The sequence below is a fragment of the Populus euphratica genome, unplaced genomic scaffold, assembly GCF_000495115.2.
Source record: "Populus euphratica unplaced genomic scaffold, PopEup_1.0 scaffold37.1, whole genome shotgun sequence".
Lineage (NCBI taxonomy): Eukaryota > Viridiplantae > Streptophyta > Magnoliopsida > Malpighiales > Salicaceae > Populus > Populus euphratica.
In genome coordinates, this window is record NW_011499909.1 from 59,747 (window position 1) to 72,529 (window position 12,783).

A 12,783-nucleotide genomic window follows, 5' to 3' on the forward strand; every position below is an offset into this window, starting at 1 on the left:
GCAAAAAAAAGAAGAGGAGGAGGAAGAGGAAGAGGAATCATATCCTTTTCTTACAAACTAAGAGGCAAAAAAAAGAAGAGGAAGAGGAATCATATCCTTTTCTTATTATTCTTCTAATACAATTATTCAACGGATCAACCCAGCAATTAAAATCCTGGGTTTGAATTTGAAGGTTTTGGATTCAAATTCTGAAATAACGGAATGAGATTTAAGAAATGGAGGTAAGCTCCTCCTTCTATATAGTCAAAGGCATAATAAAACTCTCACGAAGCCAAGAGGAGTTTTTCTACCACATGGACAATTTTGAATGATAGGGCGTTTCTTTTGCTTTTCGAAATTATTATCTTGAATAATTTGCACGTTAGCAAATTTTGTTGAAGGGGTAGATGACCGTTGGCCAGTAGAGGAGCCTTTCACGAGCTTATCTAGCTCCCAACCTTCTTTCTCTTGCTACTGAAGACATCTTGCAACTAATCAGCAAGGCAATCAAATTCGCATCGAGGACATGTTTACTCGGACACCTCGTCGAGGAAACAGTAAGAAGTACCTCGTCATTCGACGACCAGGAATTTTTCTAACACGAAATACAGAAAATAAAAACAATCCTTTCAGTCTTCTGTAATATGTCATCAAGAAAGCACGCTCAGGCTTTACCACTTTCACAAGTAATCGATGTGATTTTGGGATCACATTTTTTACAACCCAGAAATCGGCTACGTTGATTGCGGGGGCCAGCCACTAGTGGATGTAGTTTTAGGCAGATGGGCAACCACACACGGTCCCCCCCAGCGCAGTCCCTCCTCCTTTCGCAGTGAAAAAGCGGGTCCCGTCTACGTTAACCTAAGCCAAAAAAAGCCCTGCAAATTTGCTTCTCGTCCACTTCGAGAAGGAGCTGTTTGGAGGGAGGGAGAGGGCAGACACGTGGGTCCCTAGTTGCTTGACGTGAGTGGTCGACATCACTCCTTCAGATCCACGTCATTCTCAACTTATCCTTTCACTTCACGAGCTTTGGCTTTGCCCATCCTCACTCACTCACCCGCCCATTCAAATTCATCATCCATGGGACTACGAATACCTTCACCCTTCATCAAAGTCACCTCCAGTTTCTCTCAGCAATCCTCGTGTCTTGTTGAAGAGTCGCCACGTGGAAGAGTATCCACGCGTCAGTCATTGTTTTGTGGTACTGCGAGGGGCATCTATTGAATTTGCGGGTGGCCTTTAATTTATTCAATCAAGTAAAGAAATAGCTAGCAATCTAGCATTCAGCGCCTAATGAAATAACCAAATAGAGAAATAAAAGTAAAAAAAATAGTTTTTTTTTTCATTTTTTATTTTACAGCTCTAAAAGTGATAGTCAAATAAGAAGTTAAAATAGTTTTTTTATATGTCTATCAAAAAAAAGTTAAAAATATTAAAATAAATTATTCATTTTTTATTTTACAGTTCTAAAAGTGATAGTCAAATAAAAAGTTAAAAATATTAAAATAAATTATTAGAATGATTTTTTTCATTGAAGTGTAAATTAAAAAACTATATTTGCATTATTAAAAAAACAATATCAATAATTTAATTATTTTAAATAAATTTTATAATTGGAGATGCTCTTACAACCAACCGTGACTTTAAAATAGCTCTTGAAAAATAACTCTAAGAAAAGTCATTTGAGGCGGAGACCCCTTGGCGTTGGCGTTGGGCTATTTATTTTCATGGTAGCAAGCATCCCTAATACCAAACTATTGGTATCAAGTTTTTATAGTTGGACGGCATTGACATTTAAGAAAATAAATAATTTAATATGAAAACAATTGGATACCCACTAAAGAAAAAAAATATTAAACTTATAAATTTTTTACTAGTTTTATGTTTTTAACTTTGGGGTTAAATATATATAAAAAATTTATTAACCCAAAAATTTAAGTTATTATTTTTTAATATAAATCTTCAATTAAAAACTCTTTATTATCTTGTGATGTTATTTTTATTAAATAAAATATGATGAGATTTAAACTTGTAGTAACTTTATCAACAAGTTTATGTTATTTTATATTGTTAATTCTATCAAATAAAATACAGTATAATTTGAATTTATAATTATTTTATACAATAAAACTTTGACATCTTTAGCTGAAAAGAAATATTCAATTGAAAACTAAAATTCCTGAATTCACAATTAGAGTGAGAGATTTTTCTAGGAGCACAAACAGACGATGGGAGGAGAAGTATAAAATTGAGAGAGAGAGAGAGAGAATCTACACCCCATTTCAAATTCTCAATGAAGAAGTTTTAAGATTTTATTATTTTTATTGTGGACGACAGGTTTCGAGTTCACGGGAGTAAGATTTCGAAGGAAACATCGTCGAAAGCTTTTATTTCTCTGTAATAAAATATCAAAGGAAACAGAGAAGCTGAGATTACGGTACTGCTTATCTTCCACGTCAATATTTTTTATGTGACTGAAACTGTTTATTTTACGGCAGCGTAACACCAAGCCGATTTTTTTACGTTCTTTAGATGTATTTGAAAGTTGAGATTATTTTTAAAATATTTTTTATTAAAAAAATATTTTGATAACAATACAATAAAATAATTATAAAATAAAAAAATAAAAATTCATGAAACGCAACCCTGAACAACACTTTAAGAGGCTAAGAGATTTGGGATAATAAAATTGTTATCAATTTAATTTTTAATAATAATAAGTATCAATTTTAGGATAATAAGATTCAGTCATCTTCTGACCTTGGAGTATTGTTAAAGCACTTTCTTAATCTTGTTTAGATTTGGGATCCTAAATAGTAGTGTAGGCGGCGACCAAAATTACCACCTAAGTTACATGCATTAAAAAAAAAATTAACTATCATTAAAACTTTATTTAATAATTTTAAATTTTAAATTGAAATGATTATTTAAAAATATTAATTATTGTAACAAATATTTTAAAAGAAAACCTTTTGGTAATCATTTTTGTGCTATGATAGCTAGGAGGTATAATATAAGAACCCATATAGATATGAGAAATTTGTATGTGAACTAAAAAATATTTTCAATTGAAAATATTAGTATAAGTGAGATTTTCATGAATTTGTAGTTTTAGTTTAATAAGTTGAGAATTCCATAAATATGTAACCTAAATAAGTAAAGACAGAAGAAATATCATTGGAATCTCGCAGAAATTTAAACTTTTAATAATTTCTTCATTCAGAAAAAGCAAAAGATGAAATATATATATATATATATAAGTTTTATAATTTTTTTCTTTTTTTGAAAGGAGTCATAAATCAAATAGTTGAGTAGAGACTGCAACTTAAATTATTTTATGGGAAAAGTAATTGCCAGCTTGGAAAATAAGCATGGTTTAATAATTAATTTTTAAAATTTTAATTTTTAAATTTATTTTTTATATTATTTTAACATGTTGATATCAAAAAAAATATATTATTTTTATGTTTTTTCAAGTAAAAATTTTTTTAAAAAATAATTATTATTACATTATTAGATACAATCATAATCTATTAAACTAAAAAATAGGTTATGATAGATTTTAAATTCTTAATATCATAAAATCATGACATGAATTTAGATCTGCAACATATTTTTCTATACAGAGGTAGTTTTTCAATTCGCAAGTGATTAGAAAAAAAATGCGTGTACTGCTTCTTGAAAGAAAAATGGAAAACTTATATTTACTGTTGAAAACTTAATCAAATAATTATAATCAAAAGAGATAATTAAAAAAATTAAGGTGAGGTTTGCTTATTATTTCACCTTTTCATTTTAATTCAAGAAATTATATTTTATATTTTGTATTAAGAAAAGGTTTTAAAAATAAAAAAAAAATAAATTGTTTTCATTTATAATATAACATAAATAACACATATCATGTCAATTTTGCTTTCCAAAGTCTTCCATTTCCTTCTCTTGCTTCCCTTCTCAATTAAGATTTTATAATAAATGAAACTCAATTTGGGTTTTTGCAACATATAAAACTTGAAATAAATGCATTATTTGATCTATATGAATCAAATTTTTAAATCAAATTCTTTCTATAATTATGTATTAGTTGCGGTAACTACAAACATCTCATTCCAGATTGTTAATCCAATCAACTACAAGAGGCTAGGATTGGATAATATTGCTAGCATGTGGGGAATTAATTTTTTATATAATAAAGTTTTAAAAATCTAAGTAACCTAGAAATAGAATTCTCGAGTTAGATAATTGATTAATCAATTAATTTTAATAATTTTATGTATATTTTTTAATCAAGTTGGTTAATAATTTATATATAGTGCTTTATAAGACAAGATAACTTGCAGGTAGTACTTGTAAAAAATTCATTTAATAGAGATAGAATTTTTTATATTTAAATAAATATTTTTTTAGAAAGAAAAAAATATAAAAATATTATAAAGAAATATACTATAAAAATATATATGCAGTAAAACATAAAAATTTTAAATCTTTTTTTTTTTAAGATTATAGCTCATGAATCTTATTATTTTATGAAGATAAATGTTTAAAATGTAATTTTATATTAATAAAATTTAATGAAATATAAGTATTTTTTATATTTATATTAATATTTGAAAAAAATATGATAGTTCTCATGGGAATTTTATAGATCTAAATATCCTTTTTTCAAGCATGTTTGTTTTCTTGAAAATTTATAACCATAAATCTGTTTTGATCTGATATTTTTTAACAAGGATATACCAATAAAAACTTGTGTCATCTATTTCTGTAATTTCTTCAACTCTCAAAACAATAAAACTATTGCTTTTGAATTTAATCTACCTTGAAAGAGATAAAATAAAGTTGAATTAAAGTATTTGTGGGTCTGTCTCTGTGTTGCTTTTTTATCTCATGTAATTTGAAATTTTGATTTAATTCTCCATTTTCAGCTTTTGTTGATCAAAGTTGAATTAGCCCATGTTAGCTATAAATGATACTGTTGCCATGTCTCTAAACTGAGGATGCCACAACAATCATCATGATTTAATAAACAACCAGGCCTTGAATCAGTAGCAGCAACAATGGGAGGGTTTGTCGCACAGGGATAAAAGCTGGGTACATTTGCCTGTGAGAAGAGGTGAAGCTTTAAGGGCTGAGTTTACTTGCTTTTTACCTTGCCTGTCTTAATGTAAGTAAGAAAGACAAAGAAGAGGAGGCTGCTGCAGCAGGATCTAATAACAACTGTGGGGCGGTGTTTGCAAGGTGGTTAGCGGAGATACATAAGGGAGAAGGGAAAGGGAAGGAGATAAATATGCCTAGAAATTGTTTGATGAAATGCTTGAATTGAATTTTATTGAGTAAATTGAACAATTAGCACTCAAAATATAAATAAATGATAAAATGGTACAGAAGGAAAAGTTTTGGTGAAATAATAAAGTTTAAGTCGTGTTTCTAAATTGCTATATCTTTGAAGAAATTGTTTTAAAAAATAACTAAATATTTAATAAGATGTTTAGACAATAGCTAGTGCAGGCTGATTGTTTTGGGCCGAAATCAATAATTTTATCAAAATTTTATATTAATTACTTTATAATTTTAGAGAGTTAAAAAAAGAATAATTTTATTAAAATTTGAATAGAGTTTTTTTTTATATAGAAACTATATCTAAAATTTTGTTCTATTTAAAAAAAAATACAATAATCCCAATCAACAAATTCTAAGTAAATTTAATATATTCTCATATTTTATAATTACAAGTAGCCACAAGAATAGTAAAAATAAAAATTATATATACATGCAAAATAAATTAAAAATAATTCAATAATATAATATTCAAATAATTCTAAATTGTATAAATATAAATGATCGATTTATCTATGTTTATATTGTCTATTAAATTATCTAGGTTCACCCAGTAGCATTACTGAATTTAGCTCCGGTACTTACCCAAGTGATGTCATCATTTGCCATGACATTAATTAGTCTCTCTAAAAGTTTAAAGTCCAGTGCAGCAAATATTTAACCAGCAGGACACTATAGCGTGAACTTTGTTATATTTATCAGTATTACAAAGATAAAATGCAACTTCCTTGACCCTCCTATAATAAGAAATCAATACAATATTAATATTAAATTAAAAGATAAATACATAAAACGTTAACCTAATATTAATAAAAAAGCGACAATGTCAAACTATACTATCTTGTCAAATGTTTATTTCAAATAGTATCATTCACCTAAACTTTTAAATTTGTTGTGATAATTTAATAAAAAAATCAATTTTATATCATGAAATCATGGATGATATTATTGTAATTATAAATTATGAATTATAATTTTTTTATTTAAGGATTTTAGAAGTTTTAGTTGTTTAAAAAATATTATAATGAATTTTTAAATAATTAGATATTGTTTATTGAATTTTTTAAAAAATGTAAAATATTATTCTATGTATAAAGTTAGAATATAAGATATAATTAAAAATGTTAGGATATTCCATGTAATTTATCTGAAATTAAAACGGTGAAGTTAAACATCCGGACCCTGCAGTCATAAAAAAGGTAGGCAGACAACTCACTTTTACCATCGCAACGAGGATATTGAGGTCTCAAGTCGACTAGCAAAAAGTGGTAAAGATGAGGTCTCTATAAGTCCCCACCAAAAGTGCCGATCTACTCCTGTGCTGGTTACGTTTTGTAAAAACTCTTTTAATCGATTGTCACGGGCAGCACCTGAAATTTTTTTTGGAGGTTGAAAAAACAAATTCAAGTCTTGATGTTTTTATTTTTGGTGGCTAATAATTTAGCATTGAAATTTCATGACCAGTCTCTGTATTTAATTTCAATCAAGTTTTATAAAATATTATAAAAGAGTATTCATTTAATTTAATTTAAAAAAATCTAAATTCAATAAAAATAACAAATAAAAATACTTATGATGATAATATGGATTATTTTTAAAATTGATAAAAAAATCCTACATGAAGCATGTAGAAAAATTAATGAAGTCCAACCTTTAATTAAATAAATATTAAAAAAGAGGATTAAAAAAACATGAGTTGATAAAATATCATGAAGTAACCATCTCATATTTTTATTTAATTAGTTAATTTTATTTAATTAGAAATATATATATTTTTAAAAAATTAAATTTAACAAAGAACAATAAATAAAAAGACCCCATACAACTCAGGTCATTTTTTAAATCAATAAAAAATTCTATAAAAAAATAAAGAAATTGATGGAACCTGATTTTCAATTGAATAAATACTAAAGTATAAAACTAGATAAAAAATATGAGCTTAAAAAAAATAAACAAGCAAACTTATATGAATTTTTTAAACCCGAGTTAATCTCTAAAACTCGTAACTTGTGAAATTTTAAATCATAGTTCAATTAAGAAACTTAATTTCTAACCAATATAATAATGAAAGATGAAATTAAAAAAAAATTAATGAAAAAATAACAATCAAATGAATGAAAATCAAATTTAATAAGAAAAAAACTTAAGGATAATGAAATTGTAAGAAGAAATCGATTTAAAAAAATTATCTAAAATAAAATAAATAGTAATTGAAAAAAAAACTCAAAAAATTAAAAAAAAATTAAATAGGTGAAATTGAAAAGGAGTTTTAAAATTATAAATTATTTAAAATAAAATAAATAATAATCGAAAGAACATGAATCAAATGTGAATGAATATCAAATTAAATGGCTGCTTAAAAATATTGAAGAGGCATGCATGGAAATTAAATAGAAAAGAAAAGAAAAGAAAAAGGTCATGCTGAGCTGAAATTAATAATCATTGCTAATACATGCTGACTTATAGCAGAAACACCATTAAGATAATTCAAACTTCATTGTGAAAGGCAGTGTTTAACCACTAAGTAGCCTTACATGCATCGTTTAAAGGACACAGGGTCACTTACACATGCATTGTATGTGTCAATAATTTTTTTATAATAATATTTAAAGTTGTTAAATTACAAAATTACCCATAAATAAACTTGATAATAACATAAAGAAAAACTAAAAATACAAAAATACTTTTAGAAGTTGGTGCAAGAGAATTCAACTTTTAAAAGCATGGCTATATTATTTTTGCATGTATTTTAAAATTCCTGTAGTTTATAGTATGATTATTAAACCTAGTTTAACTTATGACCTGATATAAAACTTGTATTATGAGTTAGATTAGGCCTTACTTTAATTAATTTATAATAACATTATTTTAATAATTTATTTTTTTAATAAAAAAAATTAAACCATCTTTTAAATAGGTGATCACATCAACATTCAATTTGATATAAAAATTTATTCAAGTTAGGTTATAAGATGACGGACTAACCAATCAGACAGGGTTCATAACAACACTGGTTAGTAAACCTTCTCAGTTGCATTATCATAAAACAGGAACTTCGAATGTTAAAACTCGAATTGGAGTTCATTTAATAAAGCTATTACAGATAACCGGTGAACAAACAATGCATGCCTGCGTTAATTTACCTCTCCGCCGTAGCTGGCTAGCTGCCATGTCTGAGCAATCACCGTTCTGATTTTCAGTTTTAAAGAATTTACCAGTTTATACGTACACTTCAGAATTTGTGGCCATGTAGTCATTTGACCTGACAAGAGCTAGAATCATGCCGTTGCTTTCATAAACAATAGAAAAATCCGTCATTGACCTTGATCATGACATGAATTACAAGTGAATGTCAATGGTTTTAAAAATAAATAAAAGCCCCATGATTCGTGTTTTTCCAATATTAAAGTAGAGATTTGTATTGTAAAAGCTAAACTCGTTTGAGACAGACAATAAAATATAATCCGAGCTGTATTGTTCATCGAATCATAGTAGTATTTGATCACAAGAATCACAACATAAAATAGAACAAAAAAATCATAAAAATTATGGGGTGGTAATAAATTGGCTGATTTATCCACAAAACAAATAAATATGAACTAGTAAGAAAACATAGATTGGCCACAAATAAGTATCGATATTGTCTTTTCTTGAATTTCAAGAAAAATCTAATTATCTAAATGAATTTGATTGTTGGCAACCAACCAAAGCATTGCCACCAAATCACGGGTGCAGATTCCATTTCCTGACCTAATTGAAAAATCAAACAAAGCATGATTTTTCGACAAAAAGAGGGCATGGATTGCTAATTTAATTATCTATCCAACCTCATGACCAGCGGACCAACCCTTCCCTTCTCCATTCATAATTTCTCTGCCGTGAAAGAATTCCTTCCATAATCTTACATCTCTCTAATCCAAGCACATCTCGACTGTAGGAGATTAACAGAGCAACTGGATTTTTTATAGGGTTGGTTTTACCCATTTATATGCACAATGCGGTGACTGGATTTAAAAAAAAACTATGTACATTTTTATAGCCTAATTAAAAGAAATTAGGCTTGATGTTATGGTAAAAGAATAAAAATTTTAAAGATAGAGGACTAAGATATAAAATATAAAAAAAATTTATAGCTAACCCCACACTGGCAATAATTCCCATTAAGCCAAAAGTTTATTTTCATGTTTTCTTAGTAATTGAGTTGGAAAGATGATAGACAATCTCATGTAAAATTGCAAAGATAGAAGAAGTGATTTGTTGACAGTAATTTTGACTATAAATAATATCGATTTTAATATTAAAAAACTCAAAAGTTTAATTAAAGAGTTATTTGATTATTATCTAAAATAATGAATTTTATCGATCCAGGTTGGTTTTTGTTTCTAACCTAATTTTTAATTATTTGTTGTTAAAAATGAGTTTATTTAAATATTTTTAAAAAAATCATTCATCCTTCTTTTCAAACAATCCATGCGATGTCCGAATTCTAAAAAGCAGACAACCTTATTTTTCATTTTTTTAAAAGGGTTGTTTTATAAAAATAAAACAAGGCGCAGCAGCGCGGCCTGTCAGCTACTGCTGGATATTCCAAAATAGGTACCGAATTAATTAATAAATTATCGTTGAAAAGGAAAAACAAATGGGCTTTTAAGGCATTACCTATCCATTTGCTGTCCTGTCAGTTCGTGTTGCCATAAATAGGTGCTCGTAATAAAGGAAAAGGGCAAAAAAAAAAAAAAAAAAGAGCAGCAAATTATAAATAGTCAAGGAAGGAAGAAGTGGAGGCAAATTTGAGTGAGTAAAACCATTTCACTGCAGATCCATGCTGTTGACCCTATTTTACTGGATTTAAATCAAGGAAATAGGAAGCGCTGAGTTAATTAGAGTCGAACTGTTTTTTTACTTTAACCGCCAAATTATTAACCATCCAAGCATGTGGATCTTGGTTCACAGACGATAACCGGAGGGATAATGTTGTAATTCGCAACCCCCCACCCCACTCTGTTTAATTAAGAAAATTATTTATTCAAACGAAATCGGTTGCTGTCGTCGTTGTTGCTGCTCTCTTTGCTTTACCTTCCTCTCTTTTTATATATAAGCTCTCATTTGGCCTTCCATTTACCCCTTTCTCTCTCAAGGCCAGAGAGACAAGAAAACCAAAATAAAAACCAGATAGAGAGAAATGAGAACAAGGGGAGGGATTTCTTATCCTAGAAGAGGAGTGGCAGTAAACGCTTGTAATACTGCAGCGGAGAAGAGGACATCGTCAACTAATTGTAAGAGGGGGAAACCTGATTTTACCGCCGGAGAATATATGGTTTGCCGGAAAAGGAATCGATTAGTGTCGACGGGAAAAAAAGGAGACACTGACTTGTTCGATTCTTTACCCGATGATCTTGTCATTTCTATCCTCTGCAAACTTAGCTCTTCTACTTCTTGCCCCTCCGATTTCATTAACGTTTTAATTACGTGCGTCCCTTTTCTTCTCTCGCTCTCTCTTTGGATATTTCTTTTTTGTTGGCCGGTGCACTTGAGATTGACCGGAACCGGTTACACTTTTGTTATTTTGATGTGCGAATAGAGAAGCGTTATTTTCTGAATCAAGCTTTTGATTGAAATTGCAGGTGCAGGAGATTAAATGGATTAGGCCTTCATTCACTAGTATTATCCAAAGCTTCTCCGAAATCATTTGCAATCAAAGCCAGCAATTGGTCCGATTCTGCTCACCGTTTCCTCAAACTCTGTGCCGATGCCGGAAATGCTGAAGCTTGTTACACTCTTGGCATGGTAATTATTAATTAAACTAAATACAAGTAATTTTTCAACAAATATCATCGCTCTCAAGACACAGAAAAATTAGTGTTTTATTAGCAGAAGGTATTAATTGGAATTTTTATATTGCGTACAGATTCGGTTTTACTGTTTACAAAACCGGGGGAGTGGCGCTTCTCTAATGGCAAAGGCGGCGATTAGCTCACACGCGTCTGCACTCTATTCACTTGCTGTTATACAATTCAATGGAAGCGGTGGTTCCAAAAGCGATAAAGACCTCCGAGCCGGCGTCGCGTTGTGTGCACGCGCTGCCTTTCTTGGTCACATCGACGCCCTGCGGGAGCTAGGCCACTGCCTGCAAGACGGTTATGGTGTCCGTCAAAACGTAACTGAGGGACGTCGTTTTCTCGTCCAAGCAAACGCGCGTGAACTCGCGGCTGTTTTGTCTAATCCTAATTCTGGACTGCCAACGCGCGCTTGGCTCACGTGGAACCCACACGCACACCCTAACCATCGTCACCCTAGCGAGAACGGACCCAGCGGCTGTCCTTTGTTGAGTGACTTTGGGTGTAATGTTCCAGCTCCTGAGGCTCATCCGGCCAGTCGTTTTATGACGGAATGGTTTGCTATTCGGGGCGGGTCTGCTGGTTCGGGACTCCGTTTGTGTTCTCATACAGGTTGTGGGCGGCCCGAGACAAGAAAACACGAGTTCAGACGGTGTTCTGTTTGTGGAGCCGTTAACTATTGCTCACGCGCTTGTCAGGCACTTGACTGGAAGCTAAGACATAAAGAGGAGTGCGCTCCTGTTGAGAGGTGGGTGGATGAGGATGGTGAAGGAGGGGATGACGCCGGTGGTGTTGGTGGAGGGGAAGGCGATGATGTCATAGTTGAGAGCTAAGTTAAATCTAAAAACGGTTTAACGATGGAATGGGTAGAGACTGACGGTAACGGCGGAAAACCGTGCGTTTTATCGGCCACAAGAAAACGAGGTGACTGAGGTTGCATTAATCCTTTTTCTGTCATGTTTTTTAAGGTTTGTGTAACTTTTTCTTTTTTAATGGGGTCGTCTGAATAGCGCACAGGAATTTTGTTCCCACTTTTGGTTTCTTGTATAGAGAGGGGTATATCGGAGAAAACAAGGGCACCTTTTGTTGTTTTCCTTGTTATTATTATCATTTTTTTTATGGGTATCAAGGCGGTCTCTTATTTTCTCTGTTTTTCCTCTTTTTGTACAATATTTAAACTGGCACCAGTAATTTAAAAATTCAAGTTCCGGATATTTTCTTCTCTCTTTTTTGCCAATTTATTATATGTTTAATTTCTGAGAATAGAACAGGCCGAGTGTTGATTGGTATTCTGACCCTGTTAGAGCAGCTTAAACCTGTTTATCATAATCAATCTAAGAAACGTTCACTTCTTGCTTAAATTTTGATGATTTTTACTTCACGTTATGTTTGTGTTTAGTTGTTGCATCTTGTCCATAATATCTATGCTTCTAAATTATGTATGACTCAGAAATGATGCCAGCGGTCTGAAAAGAGCTGGCTGCGGTCATGATAGGTGATCGTTTTTGGTTTTTCTTTTTTCTTTTTTATTCTTTATTTTTTTGAAAGATCAATAAGAACAAAATTAGGTACAGGGATGGGATGAAGAACCAAACTACCACGTGTATATTACATTTATGCCTCGAAGAAGAGG

At 30.3% G+C, this 12,783-nt stretch overlaps 1 protein-coding gene across 1 annotated transcript; it reads left to right on the forward strand.

Annotated features, from left to right (window-relative positions):
- The first annotated feature begins 10,352 nt into the window (after positions 1 to 10,352).
- LOC105133701 (F-box protein At1g67340-like) lies at positions 10,353 to 12,362 on the forward strand. The gene is made up of 3 exons (XM_011037785.1): positions 10,353 to 10,782; positions 10,938 to 11,100; positions 11,222 to 12,362. The coding sequence occupies exons 1-3, from the start codon at positions 10,496 to 10,498 to the stop codon at positions 11,981 to 11,983; spliced, it is 1,212 nt and encodes a 403-aa protein (XP_011036087.1). The 5' UTR covers positions 10,353 to 10,495; the 3' UTR covers positions 11,984 to 12,362.
- The last annotated feature ends 421 nt before the right edge of the window (positions 12,363 to 12,783 follow it).

Coding starts and splice junctions, on each gene's coding strand:
- LOC105133701 (XM_011037785.1), top strand. CDS start 10,496: ATGAGAACAAGGGGAGGGATTTCTTATCCTAGAAGAGGAGTGGCAGTA. Junction 10,783..10,937: donor TTCATTAACGTTTTAATTAC/GTGCGTCCCTTT, acceptor TTGAAATTGCAG/GTGCAGGAGATTAAATGGAT. Junction 11,101..11,221: donor CTTGTTACACTCTTGGCATG/GTAATTATTAAT, acceptor TATTGCGTACAG/ATTCGGTTTTACTGTTTACA.